The sequence below is a fragment of the Ranitomeya imitator genome, chromosome 1 (genome assembly GCF_032444005.1).
Source record: "Ranitomeya imitator isolate aRanImi1 chromosome 1, aRanImi1.pri, whole genome shotgun sequence".
Taxonomy (NCBI): domain Eukaryota; kingdom Metazoa; phylum Chordata; class Amphibia; order Anura; family Dendrobatidae; genus Ranitomeya; species Ranitomeya imitator.
This window is the reverse complement of record NC_091282.1, coordinates 297,389,829-297,413,890: the sequence shown is the minus strand read 5'-3', so window position 1 is coordinate 297,413,890 and position 24,062 is coordinate 297,389,829. Positions and strand designations below refer to the sequence as shown.

The 24,062-nt window shown below is 42.5% G+C and overlaps 4 protein-coding genes across 8 annotated transcripts in view; all 4 read left to right on the top strand.

The window, feature by feature from the left end:
* The window catches only part of LOC138657503 (immunoglobulin lambda-1 light chain-like), a 46,384-nt gene extending 25,343 nt beyond the window's left edge, over nucleotides 1-21,041 (top strand). The window contains exons 3-4 of the mRNA XM_069745283.1: nucleotides 19,534-19,568; nucleotides 20,490-21,041. Coding sequence (XP_069601384.1) covers nucleotides 19,534-19,568; nucleotides 20,490-20,809 — 355 coding nt within the window. The 3' untranslated portion in view covers nucleotides 20,810-21,041. The remainder of the gene's footprint in view (nucleotides 1-19,533; nucleotides 19,569-20,489) is intronic.
* The window catches only part of LOC138670016 (immunoglobulin lambda-1 light chain-like), a 348,412-nt gene that overhangs the window by 306,277 nt on the left and 18,073 nt on the right, over nucleotides 1-24,062 (top strand). The window lies entirely within an intron of this gene.
* The window catches only part of LOC138669991 (immunoglobulin lambda-1 light chain-like), a 773,781-nt gene that overhangs the window by 738,487 nt on the left and 11,232 nt on the right, over nucleotides 1-24,062 (top strand). The gene's annotated exons all lie outside the window — the stretch shown is intronic.
* Nucleotides 1-24,062, top strand: part of LOC138670007 (immunoglobulin lambda-1 light chain-like) — a 310,472-nt gene that overhangs the window by 284,205 nt on the left and 2,205 nt on the right. The window lies entirely within an intron of this gene.

Genomic DNA, 24,062 nt, shown 5'->3' with positions numbered 1-24,062 from the left:
AGAGCACATGGAATGACCTGATAGTTACTAATAATATAGGACGAGCTCTGAGACGTGGGAACTCTGCTGACCGCAATCCCTAATCCTATCACACACACTAGAAATAGCCGTGGATTGCTCCTAACGCTCCCTATGCAACTCGACACAGCCTAAGAAACTAGCTAGCCCTAAAGATAGAAAAATAAAGCCTACCTTGCCTCAGAGAAATTCCCCAAAGGAAAAGGCAGCCCCCCACATATAATGACTGTGAGTAAAGATGAAAATTACAAACACAGAGATGAAATAGATTTAGCAAAGTGAGGCCCAACTTACTGAACAGACAGAGGATAGGAAAGGTAACTTTGCGGTCAGCACAAAAAACTACAAAAAGACCACGCAGAGGGCGCAAAAAAAACCTCCGCACTGACTCATGGTGCGGAGGCGCTCCCTCTGCGTCCCAGAGCTTCCAGCAAGCAAGACAAAATCAAAACAGCAAGCTGGACAGAAAAATAGCAAACCAGAGAAAAGCAAACAGGAACTTAGCTTCTGCTGGGAAGACAGGTCACAAGAACGATCCAGGAGAGAACAAGACCAATACTGGAACATTGACAGGTGGCATGGAGCAATGATCTAAGTGGAGTTAAATAGAGCAGCCAGCTAACGAATTAACCTCGTCACCTGTGGAAGGAACCTCAGAAGCAGCAGCTCCACTCACAACCACCAGAGGAAGCCCATGGACAGAACCAGCCGAAGTACCATTCATGACCACAGGAGGGAGCTTGACAACAGAATTCACAACACATGGTACTACAGTATATAGTAAGTTCAAATCCTCTCAGGTTACAAAAAAGAGTAAAAATGAAAGCAAAGTTGGTTCAAAATAGAAAAAATATATATAAATATTTTATATTGACCCATACAGTAAATAACATTTAGAGGAAAATAGTGAAGTGATAGATTTTAGTTTTTGGGGGCAACACGCTTCCTTAAAAAATGCAATGGCAAGCAACTAAAAATAGTTAGTATCACTGTGTTTGGTCTACCAAAATATTAAATTAATTAAAACATATGTGAAAGAAGAAGAAAGCTGCACACGAAACACGCATCAGAGGTGTTCTCTTGGCTTGGCTTGACTTCCACACAGGTTGTTTCCTTCTCTGACCTTCTGACCTTACTTTTACCACTCATTCCATTCAGCACTTTATCGTTAGTCTCTTTATTGGCATTGTCATGGTCATGGTTAATATTGGACTTTTATAGGGTTTTTCCACAGTTTATCTTCCTGTGACGCTTGGCTCATCATTTTCATGCAATGACCTGTCCATATTGTGTCCATATCAGATTATTGTAGGATTTTTCCACAGTTCACCCTTTTATCACACTATCATTTGGTTCTTCTCTTACTGAAGAATCTTCAACATTGTATTCATTGTGATATATAAATAATAATGTAGACAGATATATTTTCTCTTTTGTGCTTAATCGTATTTACTACCACCTTGTCGAGGGCTCCCTGTGTGGTCTAAAGCCTCTGTTTGACCACAAGAACAACAAGAGTCTGTTTGACATCCTCCTTTTATTTGTTATTTATTCAAAGTTTCTTATTCTAATTTTTCTCAGTAAAGATTTACTCAAATTTACTCTGGCTGTTATACTCCTGATATCTTTATAAGTTTCTGCTCTTTTCATGAGAGCCTGTCTAATATATGGTCAAACATAGGTATTTATTTAAATTGAGTGATTCTTTTTATTCGCCCACACCATCGTCCCCTTGACACTATCACAGGTATGGCACCTGTCGCTGCCATCTTTGTACTCAGCCATAGTCTAAGCTCCTTAGGAGACTGAGATTTTCATTACAATTTGTGATACAATGGTACTATAGTGTATAGTAACTTCAAGCTCTCCGAGTTAACTCAAAAACTAAGAGTAAAAATTAACATAAAAAGAAATATATAAATATATACAGTATATATAAAGCAAATTAAGAACCTTCCTTAGAAACTCAACGGGCCTTTGGAGAACAACATTGGAAGTCAACACAAGACAACTAGCACAAGTGACCATCAAACATGGCATACGAGTTACCAAGGAGATGCACTGTCCACATTGCTGTTCTGCATAGGCTTGAACACTCTCAGTCAGATAATTACAAAGTCTGGCTATGGATACAAGATCAAGAGTGGAAGCACCATCAGCCCCTTCGACTACATGAATGACATCAAGCTGAATGTGAAAAACGAACAAGACATCAATTCACTGATCCACCTGACAAGGATATACAGCGAAGACATCAGGATTTCCTTTGGACTGGAGAAGTGCGGCCGATTAGTAATAAAGAGAGGCAAGGTAGTCAAGACTGATGGTGTCTAATTAACAGCAGGGCACATAGCAGATGTACAGACATGTTACAAGTACATCAGCATTCCACAGGGATACGGTAACCATGAGGAGGAGGCAAGGAAAGCAGCGACATCCAAATACCATCAAAGGGTAAGACAGGTCCTGAAGAGGAAGTTATCAGATAGCCTGCTGGCATAGTGTGCTGGCCAAAAGAAGAGATGGAAGCTGCAGATGTGAAGACATGAAAGTTCCTCACAATGCATGGAGGTCTCCACCCTAAGTCTAGCCCCAAAGATTTTATACCAACAGAAAGGAGGGTGGTCAAGGCTTGATAAGCATCCAAGCCACCATCATGGATGAAACAAGGAGTATCCAGGAATACATCAGAAAAATGGCACAAAAAGATGAGATGTTGAGAGAAAGCCTAAGGCAGCAACAACAACAGATCTGGAAGGAAGAACAGGAACATGAAGCACCATGGCAAGACAAGCCGCTGCATGGGATGTACCATTGACAGATAATGGAGCTGGCTGACATGGAGAAATCCTACCAATGGCTGGAGAAATCTGGACACCGAGAAAGCTCACAGGAACTAATCGCAGCGGCACAAGAGCAAGCACTAAGTACCAGAAATTAATTTCTCTGCCTCCTCCGCAGCAGTGCTCCAATCCTCCCTGTGCAAGAGAATCGGAGCACAGACGCATGACACTCGGCTCCTGCTCTGCTGCATGCAGGAGCCGAGTGTCATTAGCATATCGCATCCGATGATCTCGCATGGGATGCAATACGCCAGTGTGATGCCGGCCTTATAAAGAAAACTAGCCAGGCTTGTACACATATTCTCTGAAGGGGATTGAGGCAAGTGTGAATAGGTGCAAAGATGCACTGGCACGCCAAGGGGTGTGTGGCCCACATCAGTTGGAAATTGAGAAAAGCTGTGAGGGGCCAAAGTGATACCTTACAAGAAGAGATAGTGCACTACTAATCAATAAGATAAGGAAAAAGGTTGCTAGATCATGTGGAGAATGGAGACAATGGTATACACTCCCTGACAGAAGTTATGTCACTTATCCATGTTATGTAAATAGTAGCTTATAACCTGACGTTAAATTCATCCATTGGTTGTATAAATTATTCTTTTGAAAGCTGAAACCCTCCGAAATGTGGTTTAGGTTAAGAAAATAAATTGGCATCAATGCAGAAATATTGATCAGTTAATGGACACAGAATGGTCAGATTTTGGCAAGACAAAAGTCTTGTCACTCACAGAAAGTAATGTGATATTCAAATAAATAATTAACTTAAAATACAAATATATGTTGCATAACATTGGTGAATGAAGTTGTGGTGCTATTAGAGTAATATTTCAGGGGGTTTCTGCTTTCAAAAGAATAATTTATACAACCAATGGATGAATTTAACATCAGGTTATAAGCTTTTATTTACATAACATAGATAAGCAACATAACTTCTGTCAGGGAGTGTAAAGAAGAAAAGACGCCACATAAAGATGTGCACTCCTGATTAGTGTTGAGCGATACCTTCCGATATCCAGAAGTATCGGTATCAGATTGGATCAGCCGATATCCAAAAAATATCGGATATTGCCGATACCGATACCCGATACCAATGCAAGTCAATGGGACACAAATATCGGAATGTAAATAAGCCCTTTCTGCCCTTCTACTGTTATGACCTGGTGGTTAAGAGGCCACACTGATATGACCTGGTGGCTAAAACGCAACATGGAGCGAGCTCTGAGAAGGTGATATCTCTACTGACCGCAGTCCCTAATCCTAACAACAACACTAGAAATAGCCGTGGGATGTTCCTGACTCTCCCTAGACACCTCTTCACAGCCTAAGAAATAACTAACCCTAAAGAAGGAAATTGAAAGCTATCTTGCCTCAGAGAAAACCCCCAAAAGGAAAGATAGCCCCCCACAAATATTGACTGTGAATGGAGAGGGAAATGACGTACAAAGAAATGAAATCAGAATTCAGCAAAGGAGGCCAATACTAAACTAGATAGACAGAGAGAAAAGGATACTGTGCGGTTAGTATAAAAACTACAAAATCCACGCAGAGTTTACAAAAATGAACTCCACACCGACTCACGGTGTGGAGGGGCAAATCTGCTTTCCCAGAGCTTCCAGCTAGCCTGAATACCACATAGTGACAAGCTGGACAAAAAGAGACATATTTGCAAAGCAATAGAGTCCAAACAAATGGACAAACAAAAACTAGCAAAAACTTATCTTTTGCAGACAAGGACTGGCCATATGAGAATTCCAAGGAAAGAACCAAATCCAACCAAGAACATTGACAGCAGGCATGGACTAAAGCCCAGAGCAGGTTTAAATAACAAACCCAGGCAAGGCAATTAGTGAAGGCAGCTGCTACAGCTACCTAAAGGAGCAGCAGTTCCTCTCGGAACCACCAGAGGGAGCCCAAGGGCAGAACTCACAAAAATACCATTAGCAACCACAGGAGGGAGCTCCAGAACGGAATTCACAACAGTACCCCCCCCCTTCTTGAGGAGGGGTCACCGAACCCTCACCAGAGCTCCCAGGCCGATCAGGATCAGCCAAATGGAAAGCACGAACCAAATCGGCAGCATGAACATCGGAGGCAACAACCCAAGAATTATCCTCCTGGCCATAACCCTTCCACTTGACCAGATACTGAAGCTTCCGCCTCGAAAAACGAGAATCCAAAATCTTCTCCACCACATATTCCAATTCCCCCTCAACCAACACCGGAGCAGGAGGATCAACGGAGGGAACCATAGGTACCACATATCTCCACAACAAGGATCTATGGAACACATTATGAATGGAAAAGGAAGCTGGAAGGGCCAAACGAAAAGACACTGGATTGATAATTTCAGAAATCTTATAGGGCCCAATAAAGCAAGGCTTGAACTTAGGGGAAGAAACCTTCATAGGAACATGACGAGAAGACAACCAGACCAAATCACCAACACGAAGCCGGGGACCAACACACCGACGACGGTTAGCAAAACGTTGAGCCTTTTCCTGAGACAACGTCAAATTGTCCACCACATGAGTCCAAATTTGCTGCAACCTGTCCACCACGGAATCCACACCAGGACAGTCAGAAGGCTCAAGCTGCCCTGAAGAAAAACGAGGATGAAAACCAAAGTTACAAAAGAAAGGCGAAACCAAGGTAGCAGAACTAGCCCGATTATTAAGGGCAAACTCGGCCAACGGCAAAAAGGTCACCCAATCATCCTGATCAGCAGACACGAAGCATCTCAAATAGGTTTCCAAGGTCTGATTGGTTCGCTCCGTTTGGCCATTTGTCTGAGGATGGAATGCTGAAGAAAAAGACAAATCAATGCCCATTCTAGCACAAAAGGTCCGCCAAAACCTAGAAACGAACTGGGAACCTCTGTCAGACACAATATTCTCCGGAATACCATGCAAACGAACCACATGCTGAAAAAATAATGGAACCAAATCAGAGGAGGAGGGCAACTTAGGCAACGGCACCAAATGGACCATCTTAGAAAACCGGTCACAAACCACCCAGATGACAGACATCTTCTGAGAGACAGGAAGATCAGAAATAAAATCCATGGAAATATGCGTCCAGGGCCTCTCAGGAATAGGCAAAGGCAAAAGCAACCCGCTGGCACGGGAACAGCAAGGCTTAGCCTGAGCACAGGTCCCACAGGACTGCACAAACGAACGCACATCCCGCGACAAGGAAGGCCACAAAAAGGACCGAGCCACCAAAGCTCTGGTACCGAAAATCCCAGGGTGACCAGCCAACACCGAACAATGAACCTCAGAAATTACCCTACTAGTCCATCTATCAGGAACAAACAATTTCTCCACAGGACAGCGGTCAGGTTTATCAGCCTGAAACTCCTGAAGTACCCACCGCAAATCAGGGGAGATGGCAGAAAGAATCACCCCCTCCTTGAGGATCCCAGGCGGCTCAAGAACTCCTGGAGAATAAGGCAAAAAACTCCTAGAAAGGGCATCAGCCTTCACATTCTTAGAACCCGGAATATACGAGACCACAAAATCAAAACGTGAGAAAAACAGAGACCACCGAGCCTGTCTAGGATTCAACCGCTTAGCAGACTCGACGTAAATCAGATTCTTGTGATCAGTCAAGACCACCACGCGATGCTTGGCTCCCTCAAGCCAATGTCGCCACTCCTCAAATGCCCACTTCATAGCCAACAACTCCCGATTGCCGACATCATAATTACGCTCAGCAGGCGAAAACTTTCTGGAGAAGAAAGCACACGGTTTCATCAAAGAGCCATCAGAATTTCTCTGAGACAAAACGGCCCCTGCCCCAATCTCAGAAGCATCAACATCAACCTGAAAAGGGAGAGAAACATCTGGCTGACGCAACACAGGGGCAGAAGTAAAACAACGTTTAAGCTCCTGAAAGGCCTCAACAGCCGCAGAGGACCAATTCACCACATCAGCGCCCTTCCTCGTCAAATCGGTCAGAGGCTTCACCACACTAGAAAAATTAGCAATAAAACGGCGATAAAAATTGGCAAAGCCCAAAAATTTCTGAAGGCTCTTTACAGATGTAGGTTGAGTCCAATCATGAATGGCCTGGACTTTAACAGAGTCCATTTCAATAGACGAGGGGGAAAAAATGAAACCCAAAAAAGAAACCTTCTGAACTCCAAAGAGGCACTTAGACCCCTTCACAAACAACGCATTAGCACGAAGGACCTGAAATACCATCCTAACCTGCTTTACATGAGACTCCCAATCATCGGAGAAAACCAAAATATCATCCAAATACACAATCATGAATTTATCCAGATAATTCCGGAAGATATCATGCATAAAGGACTGAAATACCGATGGAGCATTAGAGAGCCCGAATGGCATCACAAGATATTCAAAATGGCCTTCGGGCGTATTAAATGCTGTTTTCCATTCATCACCTTGTTTAATACGCACGAGATTATATGCCCCTCGAAGGTCGATTTTAGTAAACCAACTGGCACCCTTAATCCGAGCAAACAAATCAGAAAGCAAAGGTAAAGGGTACTGGAATTTGACAGTGATCTTATTGAGAAGGCGATAATCTATACAGGGTCTCAAGGAGCCATCCTTCTTGGCAACAAAAAAAAATCCCGCTCCCAACGGTGACGAAGACGAGCGAATATGCCCCTTCTCCAAGGACTCCTTTACATAACTCCGCATAGCGGCATGCTCTGGCACAGACAGATTGAAAAGTCGGCCCTTAGGGAACTTACAGCCAGGAATCAAATTAATGGCACAATCGCAGTCCCTATGAGGAGGCAGGAAACTGGACTTGGGCTCATCAAATACATCCTGGAAATCTGACAAAAACTCAGGAACTTCAGAAGAAGGGGACGAGGAAATGGACATCAAAGGAATATCACTATGTATCCCCTGACAACCCCAACCAGTTACAGACATAGATCTCCAATCCAGCACTGGGTTATGTACCTGTAACCATGGAAAACCCAGCACAACAACATCATGCAAATTATGCAACACCAAAAAGCGAATATTTTCCTGATGTGCTGGAGCCATGTACATGGTTAACTGAGTCCAATACTGAGGTTTATTCTTGGCCAATGGCGTAGCATCAATCCCCCTTAAGGGAATAGGACTCTGCAAAGGCTCCAAGGAAAAACCACAGCGCTTGTTCTAAGTCCATTAAGTTCAGGGCAGCGCCAGAATCCACAAATGCCATAACAGAAAAGGACGACAATGAGCAAATCAGGGTAACAGACAAGAGAAATTTAGGCTGTACAGTACTAATGGTAACAGACCCAGGAACCCTCCTAGTACGCTTAGGGCAATCAGAAATAGCATGAGCAGAATCACCACAGTAAAAACACTGGCCATTCTGACATCTGAATTTCTGTCTTTCTGCTCTAGTCAAAATCCTATCACATTGCATAGAGTCAGGACTTTGCTCAGAGGACACTGCCATATGGTGCACCACCTTGCGCTCACGCAAGCGCCGATCAATCTGTATGGCTAGAGCCATAGATTCGCTCAAACCGGTAGGCGGTAGGAAAGCCCACCATAACATCTTTAAGGGTTTCAGAAAGACCTTTTCTGAAAATAGCAGCCAGAACCTCTTCATTCCACTTAGTGAGCACAGACCATTTTCTAAATTTCTGGCAGTATAACTCTGCCGCTTCTTGACCCTGACGTAGGGCCAACAGTGTTTTCTCAGCATGCTCTACTGAGTTAGGTTCGTCATACAACAATTGGAGCGCTTGAAAAAATGCATCCACACTCAACAATGCCGGATCCCCTGTTTCAAGAGCAAAAGCCCAGTCTTGAGGATCACCACGCAGTAAGGATATGATGATTTTTACTTGCTGAATGGGATCACCAGAAGAACGGGGTTTCAAAGCAAAAAACAATTTGCAGCTATTTTTATAGTTCAAAAACTTGGATCTGTCCCCAAAAAACAAATCAGGAGTAGGAATTCTAGGCTCTAGAGCCGGAGTCTGGACAATATAATCTTGGATACTCTGGACTCTTGCAGCAAGTTGATCCACACGAGAAAACAAACTCTGAACCTCCATACCAGAGCATATATCCAGCACCACCCAGATATCAAGAGGAAAAAAAAGACAGAACAGAGCACAAAAAAAATGGTTCAGAACTTTCTTTTCCTTCTTTTTTGATGCATTTAATTCATTTCTGGCCTGCTGTACTGTTATGACCTGGTGGTTAAGAGGCCACACTGATATGACCTGGTGGCTAAAACACAACATGGAGCGAGCTCTGAGAAGGTGATATCTCTACTGACCGCAGTCCCTAATCCTAACAACAACACTAGAAATAGCCGTGGGATGTTCCTGAGTCTCCCTAGACACCTCTTCACAGCCTAAGAAATAACTACCCCTAAAGAAGGAAATTGAATGCTATCTTGCCTCAGAGAAAACCCCCAAAAGGAAAGATAGCCCCCCACAAATATTGACTGTGAATGGAGAGGGAAATGACGTACAAAGAAATGAAATCAGAATTCAGCAAAGGAGGCCAATACTAAACTAGATAGACAGAGAGAAAAGGATACTGTGCGGTCAGTATAAAAACTACAAAATCCACGCAGAGTTTACAAAAATGAACTCCACACCGACTCACGGTGTGGAGGGGCAAATCTGCTTTCCCAGAGCTTCCAGCTAGCCTGAATACCACATAGTGACAAGCTGGACAAAAAGAGACATATTTGCAAAGCAATAGAGTCCAAACAAATGGACAAACAAAAACTAGCAAAAACTTATCTTTTGCAGACAAGGACTGGCCATATGAGAATTCCAAGGAAAGAACCAAATCCAACCAAGAACAATGACAGCAGGCATGGACTAAAGCCCAGAGCAGGCTTAAATAACAAACCCAGGCAAGGCGATTAGTGAAGGCAGCTGCTACAGCTACCTAAAGGAGCAGCAGTTCCACTCGAAACTACCAGAGGGAGCCCAAGGGCAGAACTCACAAAAATATCATTAGCAACCACAGGAGGGAGCTCCAGAATGGAATTCACAACATTCTACATACTGTTCCGGAGGGGGGAAGAGTGTGGGCGGTGTGTGAGCGGACACTGTGCGTGTCTGTGTGTGCGGGCGGAGTCTGTGCGGGCCTGCCGGGGATCTGTACGGGCCTCTCGGGGGTCTGTGCGGCCTGCCGGGGGTTTGTGCAGGCTGTCGGGGGTCTGTACGGGTTTCCCGGGGGGTCTGTGCAGGCTGCCAGGGCTCTGTGTGGGCCTGCTGGGGCTCTGTGCGTGCCTGCCGGGGGTTTGTGCGGGCTGCCGGGGGTCTGTACGGGCCTGCCGGGGGTCTGTGCAGACTGCCAGGGGTCTTTGCGTGCCTGCCAGGGGTCTGTGTGGGCCTGCCGGGGCTCTGTGCGGGCCTGCCGGGGCTCTGTGTGGGCTGCCGGGGTCTTTGCGGCCTGCCGGGGCTCTGTGCGGGCTGCCGGGAGACTGTGTGTGCGGGCGGGGTCTGTGCGGGCCTGCCGGGGATCTGTACAGGCCTCTTTGGGGCTGTGCAGGCTGCCGGGGGTCTGTACGGGCCTGCCGGGGGGTTGTGCGGGCTGCCAGGGGTCTGTACGGGCCTGCCGGGGGTTTGTGCGGGCTGCCAGGGGTCTGTACGGGCCTGCCGGGGGTCTGTGCAGGCTGCCGGGGGTCTGTGCGTGCCTGCCGGGGGTCTGTGCGGGCCTGCCAGGGCTCTGTGCGGGCCTGCCGGGGCTCTGTGCGGGCTGCCGGGGGTCTGTGCGGGCCTGCCGGGGCTCTGTGCAGGCTGCCGGGGGACTGTGTGGGCCTGCCGGGGGTCTGTGTGGGCCTGCCGGGGGTCTGTGCGGGCTGCCGGGGGTCTGTGCGGGCCTGCCGGGGGTCTGTGCGGGCTGCCGGGGGTCTGTGTGGGCCTGCCGGGGCTCTGTGCGGGCTGCAGGGAGTCTGTGCGGGTCTGCCGAGGCTCTGTGCGGGCTGCCAGGGGTCTGTGTGGGCCTGCCGGGGCTCTGTGTGGGTTGCCGGGGGTCTGTGCGGGCTGCCAGGGGTCTGTGCTGGCCTGTCGGGGCTCTGTGCGGACTGCCGGGGGTCTATGCGGGCTGCCGGTTGTCTGTGCGGGCTGCCGGTGGTCTGTGCGTGTGTACAGGCATTGTCCGATGGGACTACAAGTCCCATCGGACGATGCCTTCTACAGTGATTGACGCATTAGCCAATGATGGGACAGTAGTAGTCCCATCATCGGGCTAATGTGTTGAATGTAAAAAAAAAAAACATACATACTACAGATACATACTTGTAGATGACGAGGAAAAAGCTAATATATTAAACACCTTCTTCTCCACGGTATTCATGGTGGAAAATGAAATGCTAGGTGAAATCCCAAGAAACAATGAAAACCCTATATTAAGGGTCACCAATCTAACCCAAGAAGAGGTGCGAAACCGGCTAAATAAGATCAAAATAGATAAATCTCCGGGTCCGGATGCCATACACCCACGAGTACTAAGAGAACTAAGTAATGTAATAGATAAACCATTATTTCTTATTTTTACGGACTCTATAGCTACAGGGTCTGTTCCGCAGGACTGGCGCATAGCAAATGTGGTGCCAATATTCAAAAAGGGCTCTAAAAGTGAACCTGGAAATTATAGGCCAGTAAGTCTAACCTCTATTGTTGGTAAAATATTTGAAGGGTTTCTGAGGGATGTTATTCTGGATTATCTCAATGAGAATAACTGTTTAACTCGATATCAGCATGGGTTTATGAGAAATCGCTCCTGTCAAACCAATCTAATCAGTTTTTATGAAGAGGTAAGCTATAGGCTGGACCACGGTGAGTCATTGGACGTGGTATATCTCGATTTTTCCAAAGCGTTTGATACCGTGCCGCACAAGAGGTTGGTACACAAAATGAGAATGCTTGGTCTGGGGGAAAATGTGTGTAAATGGGTTAGTAACTAGCTTAGTGATAGAAAGCAGAGGGTGGTTATAAATGGTATAGTCTCTAACTGGGTCGCTGTGACCAGTGGGGTACCGCAGGGGTCAGTATTGGGACCTGTTCTCTTCAACATATTCATTAATGATCTGGTAGAAGGTTTACACAGTAAAATATCGATATTTGCAGATGATACAAAACTATGTAAAGCAGTTAATACAAGAGAAGATAGTATTCTGCTACAGATGGATCTGGATAAGTTGGAAACTTGGGCTGAAAGGTGGCAGATGAGGTTTAACAATGATAAATGTAAGGTTATACACATGGGAAGAAGGAATCAATATCACCATTACACACTGAACGGGAAACCACTGGGTAAATCTGACAGGGAGAAGGACTTGGGGATCCTAGTTAATGATAAACTTACCTGGAGCAGCCAGTGCCAGGCAGCAGCTGCCAAGGCAAACAGGATCATGGGGTGCATTAAAAGAGGTCTGGATACACATGATGAGAGCATTATACTGCCTCTGTACAAATCCCTAGTTAGACCGCACATGGAGTACTGTGTCCAGTTTTGGGCACCGGTGCTCAGGAAGGATATAATGGAACTAGAGAGAGTACAAAGGAGGGCAACAAAATTAATAAAGGGGATGGGAGAACTACAATACCCAGATAGATTAGCGAAATTAGGATTATTTAGTCTAGAAAAAAGACGACTGAGGGGCGATCTAATAACCATGTATAAGTATATAAGGGGACAATACAAATATCTCGCTGAGGATCTGTTTATACCAAGGAAGGTGACCGGCACAAGGGGACAACCTTTGCGTCTGGAGGAGAGAAGGTTTTTCCACCAACATAGAAGAGGATTCTTTACTGTTAGGGCAGTGAGAATCTGGAATTGCTTGCCTGAGGAGGTGGTGATGGCGAACTCAGTCGAGGGGTTCAAGAGAGGCCTGGATGTCTTCCTGGAGCAGAACAATATTGTATCATACAATTATTAGGTTCTGTAGAAGGACGTAGATCTGGGGATTTATTATGATGGAATATAGGCTGAACTGGATGGACAAATGTCTTTTTTTGGCCTTACTAACTATGTTACTATGTTACTATGTTACATACATACTACATACATACATACTACATACATACTACATACAGTACATTCATACATTACATACAATACATTCATATATTACATACAATACATACATATAGACATACAGTACATTAAACATAGATTACACACTCACCATTTGCAGGCGCTGAAGTATGGTAAGTATGGTTAAATGAAGAATATTAAAATACTTTTTTCCTAATGTGTGTGTTTTATTAACCCTTTATTACTATTGGATTAATAATGGATAGGCGTCTTATTGACGCCTCTCCGTTATTAACCCGGCTTAATGTCAGCTTACAATGGCAAGGTGACATTAACCCCTTATTACTCCATATCCCACCGCTACACTGGAGTGGGAAAAGAGGGGCTAAGTGCCAGAATTGGCGCATCATACAGATGCGCCATTTCTGGGGCAGCTGCGGACTGGTATTTGTAGCCAGGGGGGGCCAATATCCATGGCCCCTCTCTAGGCTATGAATATCAGCCCGCAGCTGTCTGCGTAGCCTTTCTGGTTATAAAATATAGGAGGACCCCACGTCATTTTTTGGGGGGTCCCCCTATTTTAATAGCCAGTAAAGGCTACGCAGACAGCTGCGGGCTGATATTCATAGCAGGCTACACATATTGGCCCCAGCCGTCGACTTTCTGTAAGATGCGTAAATTCCGGCACTTAGCCCCTCTCTTCCCACTCCCGTGTAGTGGTGGGATATGGGGTAATAAGGGGTTAATGTCACCTTGCTATTGTAAGGTGACATTAATCCGGGTTAATAACGGAGAGGCGTCAATACGACGCCTATCCATTAATAATCCAATGGTAGTAATAAAGGGTTAATAAAACACACACACTTTAGGAAAAAGTATTTTAATATTCTTCATTTAACCATACTTACCATACTTCAGCGCCTGCAAAAAAACGTAAAATAATAAACCGTATACTACCTGTCCGCCGTAGTCCAATTAATAATGAGTGTCCCACGACGATCTCCCCTATAGAACAGTGACATCAGGTGATGTCACTGCTCTATAGGACCTTCAGTGACACACTGACAGGAGACAATGGCTCCTGCAGTGCATCACTGAGGTTACTATAGTTCAAAGTCTTACTTTATGGCAATTGCTGCGTGGGAAAATTTCTCACACAGCAATGCCAAAAGTGACACTAGGGACTATTTTTTTACAGCGGCGGAGAAATACAGTGTGGAAGGATACCGTCCTCCCATCATTGGATTCCTGGAGCCCTTGGAGAGCGGTCGCATCAGCTGATGCTGCCATTCTCCACGGGAGATCATCGTGGGACAGTCGTGGATTTCTGCGGATCAGGGAGTGTATTGGTTGTTTGTTATTTTAATATTTTTTTACAGATAACACTTGCTTCGGGAAACAAAGTGACAAGTGATGGTGAGTATGTAATCTATGTTTAATGTACTGTATGTCTATATGTATGTATTGTATGTAATGTATGAATGTATTGTATGTAATGTATGAATGTATTGTATGTAGTATGTATGTAGTATGTATGTATGTAGTATGTATATATGTAGTATGTATGCAGTATGTAGTATGTATGTAGTATGTATGTATGTAGTATGTATGCAGTATGTAGTATGTATGTAGTATGTATGTATGTAGTATGTATGTACTATGTATGTAGTATTTTTTTTTTACATTCAACACATTAGCCGGATGATGGGACTACTACTGTCCCATCATTGGTTAATGTGTCAATCACTGTCACAGACCCCCGGCAGCCCACACAGACCCCTGGCAGCATACACAGAGCCCCGGCAGGCCCACACAGACCCCCAGCAGGCACGCACAGACCCCCAGCAGCCCGCACAGACCCCCGGCAGCCCGCACAGACCCCCGGCAGGCAGAAACAGAACAGAAATCCATATTGAGTGTCATGCCACAAGGGCACAAGGGAATGGAGCAGTATGTTACTAAAGAGCCAACGATATACCAATACCTTCTGAATAAGGGTATATATCCCACACTCAGAGATGGGTTGTGGAGAACAGTATGGGTGCTAGCAGGTGGGTATACATTAATGCAAGGTTAGGATCATAATTAGAGAATGCCACAGTAAATGTTGAGGAACAAACCTATCAATAGTAAAGAAGTGCCTATGACTGTAATCAGGTCCTAAGTATAGTATTTTATTGTTTGCAAGCCAAAAAAAACTAAGAGAGGACAAGTACTGTATGTCCCATATGTATAGGAGCCCACCATATAATCAAAGTTAGATCTAAAAAATTGTGTAGGTGCTAGTAGGTAGATATAAGCCGGTAAAGAGTATGGGGTCATGGACCATAAGTGCCAGAGCAAGAAAGTGTGGTATTCTATACCTACCTGTTGGTACCCATACTGTACTCCGCATCCGCCATCTGCAACCCATCTCTGCCAGTGTCTGTTCTATACCCATCTATGATTCTTAGTTAAGAGAAAGCTAATGTTATCAATTATGGGCAAAGGCCTACTCCAAATAAATCATTACTATAATCATCAAACATAAATATTTGTACAATGGTGTCCAGGTTCCTTTTTAGTAACTAGTAACTGCACATGGTTTAGTAGAGAATGTGCCTTTATTATCACATAATTCTCTGAAAGTTTCTAGAGTCCATACTGATCAGCCACATGTTCTGCATATGATCGCTCTGTCAGTGGTGCAGAACTCCTGCCTGTCAGCAACAACTGTCATACTACCATGCCTGAAAATGTTACTTATGTCAAGGTGAGTACAGATCTAAAAGGAATCTACGAAGTGTGGACATCTTTACAGTTGTGTCTGGAATGATGGTAACATTTACAGTGGAATGAACAACAAATGAAAAATCTGATGGTAAAATTCTGTTCCAAAAACTAAAGAATGGATTGATTTTTCTCAGAATTGAGTCACTCAGTGAGGTAAGCACCTCTCCTTTTAATTATGAATATGAAGTATAAACCAGGTTAAAGTATTCATTTTTGTAGACAAATACAGAAAAATATAAAAGCAGCAATTCGCAAAACGTTTTGAAAACTCAGTGCCATGTTTAGTCACCTGTGCGACATTTCAGATCTTAAAGTCTTTTACATTGAGGCTTGAGAAAGGCTTTAATACCTGAAATGATCCATGGGTAATTAAAGAAGGCAAAATATTTTTTTTTACATTGAAGAACTGCTGTTTCCTTCTTTTGTTGGATCTGATTGTTAGATAAATTAACAACGTACCTTGGGATTTACTCCGGTGTTTAATGTGATTTTTGAAATCCATATCCTAATTTAGTTTTAATGTTCTTCTATAGAAGAGATCTTGCATACATATTTTCTCACAGATCATGTGGCTGACTGTAGCCATGATGTTAAACGTTTTCTACCAAGTTAGTTGGTGGGCTGAAGCCTGACACTATGTGCACCCCCTATGGACTTTTAAACAACACTAAAAAGGAGCATACAGTGCTGTTGATTTCTATGCTGTGAATAGATAAAAACCAGATTAATCTATTTAAACCTAAAATTAATTCACCCAATCAGTACACGGCGTAATGAGAAAAAAATCGAAACACTACAATTATGGATTTCCGGCTGCCGCAACACTGCAATATAATGCAATGAGAGGCAGTCAAAACATCATATCTAAATAAAATATGGTCTATGAATATGAATCTAAATATGGTAAATACAAAATAAAAAATTTGTGGATTTGCACTCCTTTACACAATTTTTCCTGCTTGGAATATTTTTCCTACTTTCCATTACATAAATGTAAATGGTGTCATTCAACAGTGCAACTCATCTTTTTAACCTGCAGATTCAGCAATATGGGGGCTGCTGACCACCATTTCTTTGAGCCATAAAAGGCCTTTAAAAGCTTAAAAAAAATTAAAAATCCCTATATTCACAATTTTGGCCCCTCCATTACTCACCCCCACCTGACAGGTTCTTGACACATTTTCTTATCCCCCGCCGCTTGCTTTGACATCCCCGGGAATATCACAAAGCATGTTGTGACATCATGACGCCGTGACCTTATGCACACTTGCGCAGAACTTTGCTGGGCTGCATAAAAGCTGAAAGTGCGACGAGGGCTCAGAAATGCAGTGAGGACCGGACAACAGATGGAGAGCAGCGGAGGGGCTGGAGAGGTCAGCAATGAGGTGAATATAAAGGGTTTTTTTTAATTATTTTTACATACACTGCTCAAAAAATAAAGGGAACACTAAAATCCCACATCCTAGATATCACTGAATGAAATATTCCAGTTGAAAATCTTTATTCATTATATAGGAAAATGTGTTGAGAACAGTAAAACCTAAAAATGATCAATGTAAATCACAACTAATATCCCATGGAGGTCTGGAGTTGAAATGATGCTCAAAATCAAAGTGGAAAATCAAATTGCAGACTGATCCAACTTCAATGAAAATGCCTCAAGACAAGGAAACGATGCTCAGTAGTATGTGTGACCTCCACGTGCTTGTATGATCTGGCTACAATGCCTGGGCATGCTCCTAATGAGATGGCGGATGGTCTCCTGAGGGATCTCCTCCCAGACCTGGACTAATGCATCTGCCAACTCCTGGACAGTCTGTCGTGCAACGTGACAGTGGATGGAGTGAGACATGATGTCCCAGATGTGTTCAATTGGATTCAGATCTGGGGAATGGGCGGGCCAGTCCATAGCTTCAATGCCTTCATCTTGCAGGAACTGCTGGAACACTCCAGCCACATGAGGTCTGGCATTGTCCTGCATTAAGAGGAACCCAGGGCCAACCGCACTAGCATATGGTCTCACAAGGGGTCTGAGGATCTCATCTTGGAACTAATGGCAGTCAGGCTACCTCTGGAGAGCGTATGGAGGGCTGTGCGGCCCTCAAAAGAAATGCCACCCCACACCATTACTGACCCACTGTCAGACCAGTCAAGCTGAAGGATGATGAAGGACTCTGTCATGTCTGTCACATGTGCTCAGTGTGAACCTGCTTTCATCTGTGAAGAGCACAGGGCGCCAGTGGTGAATTTTCCAATCCTGGTGTTCTCTGACAAATGCCATGCATGTTGTGCACTCAGACCATCCTCATGGAGTCGGTTTCTAACCATTTGTGCAGACACATGTACATTTGTGGCCTTCCGAAGGTCATTTTGAATGGCTTTGGCAGTGCTTCTCCTGTTCCTCCTTGCACAAAGGCAGAAGTAGCGGTCCTGCTGCTGGATTATTGCCCTCCTACAGCCCCCTGCATGTCTCCTGGTGTACTGGTCTGTCTTCTGGTAGCACCTCCAGCCTCTGGACACTACGCTGACAGACCCAGCAAACCTTCTTGCCACAGCTCGCATTGATGTGCCATCCTGGATGAGCTGCACTACCTGAACCACTTGTGTGGATTGTAGAGTCTGTATCATGCTACCACAAGTGTGAAAGGACAACCAGCATTCAAAAGTGACCAAAACATCAGCCAGAAAGCATTAGTACTGAGATGTGGTCTGTGGTCCCCACCTGCAGAACCACTCCTTTATTGAGTGTGTCTTGATCATTGCCAATAATTTCCATCTGTTGTCTATTCCATTTGCACAACAGCATGTGAAATTGATTGTCAAACAGTGTTGCTTCCTAAGTGGACGGTTTGATTTCACTGAAGTTTGATTTACTTGGAGTTATATTCTGTTGTTTAAGTGTTCCCTTTATTTTTTTGAGCAGTCTATTATGTGGCTTATTCTCTGGGGTCTGGAGAAAACCCAGAGCATAATAAAAGACATTAAATTTGTAGAAATTATCTTCTCTGCGAACTAAATTTCCAGGGGAAAAAACGCAAATAGGCGAATTCGAATTTTGCAGGATCTGCCCATCTCTAGTGACATACACTGAAAATATAACTACACATTGGTAAAGCCCAGTAAATGTAATGTTACATATAATAATAATAATCTTTATTTATATAGCGCCAACATATTCTGCAGCACTTTACAGTTTAAGGCTGTTACTTATGACTGTTGTGTTTGAAACTGTTAGGCTGGCGTCAAACTAGCAGTATTTGGTCAGTATTTTACATCAGTATTTGTAAGCCAAAGCCAGGAGTGGGTGATAAATACAGAAGTGGTGCATATGTTTCTATTATACTTTTCCTCTGATTGTTCCACTCCTGGTTTTGGCTTACTAATACTGATGTAAAATACTGACCAAATACTGCTAGTTTGACGCCAGCCTAACAGTTTCAAACACAACAGTCATAAGTAACAACGTTAGCAATACAATAATTAAAGCAAAACAAGATGACCCTGCTCATGAGAGCTTACAAAGTACAGGTGTGTATTTACAATGATGTATTTACAATGATGGTCCAGCCATCTTCAGGGGGTGGGGGATATAGATAGTGAATGGGCTACACACACACACAAGCATAAAATGATTAGTGAATGTGATAGGCCGCTCTGAACAAATGTGTTTTGAGGGAGCGCCTAAAACTATGCAAATTGTGGATGGTCCTAATATCTTGGTGTAGAGCATTCCAGAGGATTGGCGCAGCACGGGAGAAGTCTTGTAGTCGGGAGTGGGAGGTACGGATTAGTGCAGAGGTTAGTCGAAAGTCGTTTGCAGAGCGCAGTGGTCGGTTAGGCCGATAGAGAGAAATGAGACATATGTTGTAGCATGGTTTTTGTATGAGGATGTAACACAGTGAGTATATTTTCGGAACTGGGACCAAGCTAGACATTAACAGTAAGTACATTTGTAGTGTATATTTGTTTGATATTAATATATGTTCTGTAATTTATTACAGCCAGAATTGATATTTATTATTTAGTCAAGTATACTCTATTATGTAGGCTCAGTGATCATGTAACATTATGTAAAATATCTTGCTTTGCCAATAAAACAGAAAAGTGATATTTCTCCCTTACCTCTATGTGAGACAATAGTTCCTTGAAGGGGCATTCTCACTGGTTCTTTAACTATGCTTCTATCAATCATACATTTCATGTACATTTTAAAGGACAATTAGGTATTAAAAAGCAGAATACCTTATCATTAACAGCACAGAATTACCAAACTATTTTATTAGTTCAATTTACATATGATATATGGCTTATGGGGTTATTTAAAACTAGAAAAGTTGCCATCTGATCTGTTTTTATTAAAAAAAAGTTGATCGTATTGTAAAATTGCTAACGCTAATTTTTATTTTTCTGTAAGCCTTTTGCTTGCATTTTATGTTTCCATGTATATCTTTTTCAAAAGTTTTATATTTTTAGCAAGATATTGCTTACCTCTCTCTTCAATATATGTGTGTGTGTGTGTGTGTGTCATTTAAAACATAAAATGTTCTAATATATATATATATAGAGAGAGAGAGAGAGAGACTATCATATATTATACATAAGCACAAATAGCATTTATTTTGGATAAATGGATGTGTGAGTGTAAATATATAAATATGTATATATATATATATATATATATATATACTGTTTGGGTGTATACATATATATATATATATATATATATATATATATATTACAGACCATAACTCACTATCTACCTATCTATCTATCCATATGAAATGTGCATGTAAACTATGCATAGCATAAGTGATGTTTGGATGCTTGGCCCTCATTGTTTTCTCTTTATTTTACCTAACAGCCGGTGAAGTGAAGGCTCCTTCTGTAATTATTTACAGACCTTCTGATGAGGAATTAAAAACCGATATGGCCACTACAGTCTGTGCTATAAACAATTTCACGCCAAGCACTTTGTCGGTAGAGTGGACAGTGGATGGGACAAAGTGGACAAGTGACATATATTCATCGCTGACCAGCAAACAGGCTGATAACCTGTACATGAAGAGTAGTCTTCTCAGTATGACCACTTCAGAATACAACAAACATCAGAAGATCTCATGTAAAGTGACGCATCAGGGAAAGGATATTGTCAAAACCCTGGACAGATCTGCATGTTCTTAATATTTACTGTATCTAAATCTTGGTGGCCCAAGAAGTAATGTTTTTGGGACCATAAATACAACTTTACAGAACAATACTATTCTTTTCTAACATTTCTTTTCCTATGCTGCTGTTATACTTTGATATTTTCAGCACCAACAGTTCTTTTACTTTCATCTTTTCATTTGAAAATCATTAAGAAAGAATATCACTTTTTCTGTTTGAACCTTTAAATAAAATTATTTGAACTTCATTCAGTGTCTGTATTGGTTTACTTTGAGGAATATTGTCGATCTATAGTTTGGTTGCTATACATTTGTACTTTATTAGTTATATTACTTATTTTGAAAGCCCATCATACAATGTGGCATACTACAGAAAATGTGTATAGTTGTTAGTACACAGACAAACATCCAATATCCAAAATACCAAATCTTGGAATTTAAAAATATTAATAAATAAGTTGTTCATGGACATGTATATGGTATACTTTTATTATATAATCAATATATAAGGTTGGGATATTTAGATATCTACCGAAGCCCTAAAGCAATACCAATCATATCCAGGCATTGTCATTTAAGGTTTCCACCATTCCCTCTTATAGATATACATTACTCTTAGTAATGACACACTTATATTGAATTTAATAATAATTATGTCTTCCTTTTGAGGAATCTTTAATACATACAGTTGGGCTTAAAGGGAACCTGGCACCATGAAAATGCAGTAAATCTACAGGCATCATGTTGTAGAGCAAGGGGAGCGGAGCAAATACATATATATTTTTTTCTGAGAAAAGAATGTGTATACCTTGTGCTTTAATCATTTAATTATCTGCTCTTCCTGGGATTTCTGGTCCAGTGGGCGGTCCGATAAGTGACTGACAGCTTTCTTTGTATACAAGCGCATACAGAGTAAGCTACCAATCACTCATAGGACTGCCCACTGGACTGAAAATTACAAAATAAAAACAGAACTTTAAATGATTAAAACACACGTTATACTGAAACTTTTATCAAAAAAACAAATAATCTACTCTGCTCCCCTGCTCAATAACAAAGTACCTGCAGATTGTACTGCATTTTCCTTCTGACAGGTTTCCTGTAAAGTTGGAAAGTCATGGTGCAGTCCTTGTATTTTCCTTTTCATATCCAGAACACAAAGCAGGTACTTTACATCTAAGCAGTGGTCAAGGGAAGAACTTAACAGTATCACAAGATATAATTGACTATTTATGAGTCTAAATTTTGGTGGAATCTAATTTCCTTACAAAATTTTGCAGCAAACATTAAATTGTGAACTGTTCCTGTCCCTAAGTGTGCGCTGAAATTAAAATACATAAGTATTAAAAGTGCAAAAAACAAAATCAGGATGTAGAGAGATTGTTACTGTTGGGATTAGGGTTAGGGGTATGTTTGGATAAGGGTTTCAGTTAGAATTGGGGGTTTCCACTGTTTAGGCACATCAGGGGCTCTCCAAACGCGGCATGGCGTCCGATCTCAATTCCAGCCAATTCTGCATTGAAAAAGTAAAACAGGGCTCCTTCCCTTCCGAGCTCTCCCATGCGCCCAAACAGGGGTTTACCCCACATATGGAGTATCAGCATACTCGGGACAAATTGGACAACAAGTTTTGGGGTCCAAGTTCTCTTGTTACCCTTGGGAAAATAAAAATTTGGGGGGCTAAAAATCATTTTTGTGGGAAAAAAAAGATTTTTTATTTTCACGGCTCTGCGTTATAAACTGTAGTGAAACACTTTGGGGTTCAAAGTTCTCACAATACATCTAGATAAGTTCCTTGGGAGGTCTAGTTTCCAATATGGGGTCACTTGTGGGGGGTTTCTACTGTTTGGGTACATTAGGGGCTCTGCAAATGCAACGTGACGCCTGCAGACCAATCCATCTAAGTCTGCATTCCAAATGGCGCTCCTTTCCTTCCGAGCTCTGCCAATGCACCCAAACAGTGGTTCCCCCCTCACATGTGGGGTATAAGCGTACTCAGGACAAATTGTACAACAACTTGTGGGCTCCAATTTATCCTGATACCCTTGTTAAAATACAAAACTGGGGGCTAAAAAATCATTTTTGTGAAAAAAAAAAGAATTTTAATTTTCATGGCTCTGCATTATAAACTGTAGTGAAACACTTGGGGGTTCAAAGCTCTCAAAACACATATAGATAAGTTTCTTAGGGGGTCTACTTTCCAAAATGGTGTCACTTGTGGGGGGGTTTAATGTTTAGGTACATCAGGGGCTCTCCAAACGTGACATGGTATCCCATCTCAATTCCAGTCAATTTTGCATTGAAAAGTAAAACGGCGCTCCTTCTCTTCTGAGCTCTGCCATGCGCCCAAACAGTCATTTACCCCCACATATAGGGTATCAGTGTACTCAGGACAAATTGCACAACTTTTGGGGTCCAATTTCTTCTCTTACCCTTGGGAAAATAAAAAATTGGGGTCAAAAAGATCATTTTTGTGAAAAAATATGATTTTTTATTTTTACTGCTTTGCATTATAAACTTCTGTGAAGCACTTGTTGGGTCAAAGTGCTCACCACACATCTAGATAAGTTCCTTAAGGGGTCTACGTTCCAAAATGGTGTCACTTGTGGGGGGTTTCAATGTTTAGGCACATCAGGGGCTCTCCAAGCGCAACATGGCATTCCATCTCAATTCCAGTCAATTTTGCATTGAAAAGTGAAATGGCGCTCCTTCCCTTCCGAGCTCTGCCATGCGCCCAAACAGTGGTTTACACCCACATATGGGGTATCAGCGTATTCAGGACAAATTGCGCAACAACTTTTGGGGTCCATTTTCTCCTGTTACCCTTGGTAAAATAAAACAAATTGGAGCTGAAGTAAATTGTTTATGAAAAAAAGTTAAATGTTCATTTTTATTTAAACATTCCAAAAATTCCTGTAAAACACCTGAAGGGTTAATAAACTTCTTGAATGTGGTTTTGAGCACCTTGAGGGGTGCAGTTTTTAGAATTGTGTCACACTTGGTTATTTTCTATCATATAGACCCCTCAAAATGACTTCAAATGAGATGTGGTCCCTAAAAAATATTGGTGTTGTAAAAATGAGAAATTGCTGGTCACCTTTTAACCCTTATAACTCCCTAACAGAAAAAAATGTTGGTTCCAAAATTGTGCTGATGTAAAGTAGACATGTGGGAAATGTTACTTATTAATTATTTTGTGTGACATATCTCTGTGATTTAAGGGCATAAAAATTCAAAGTTGGAAAATTGCAAAATTTTCAAATTTTTCG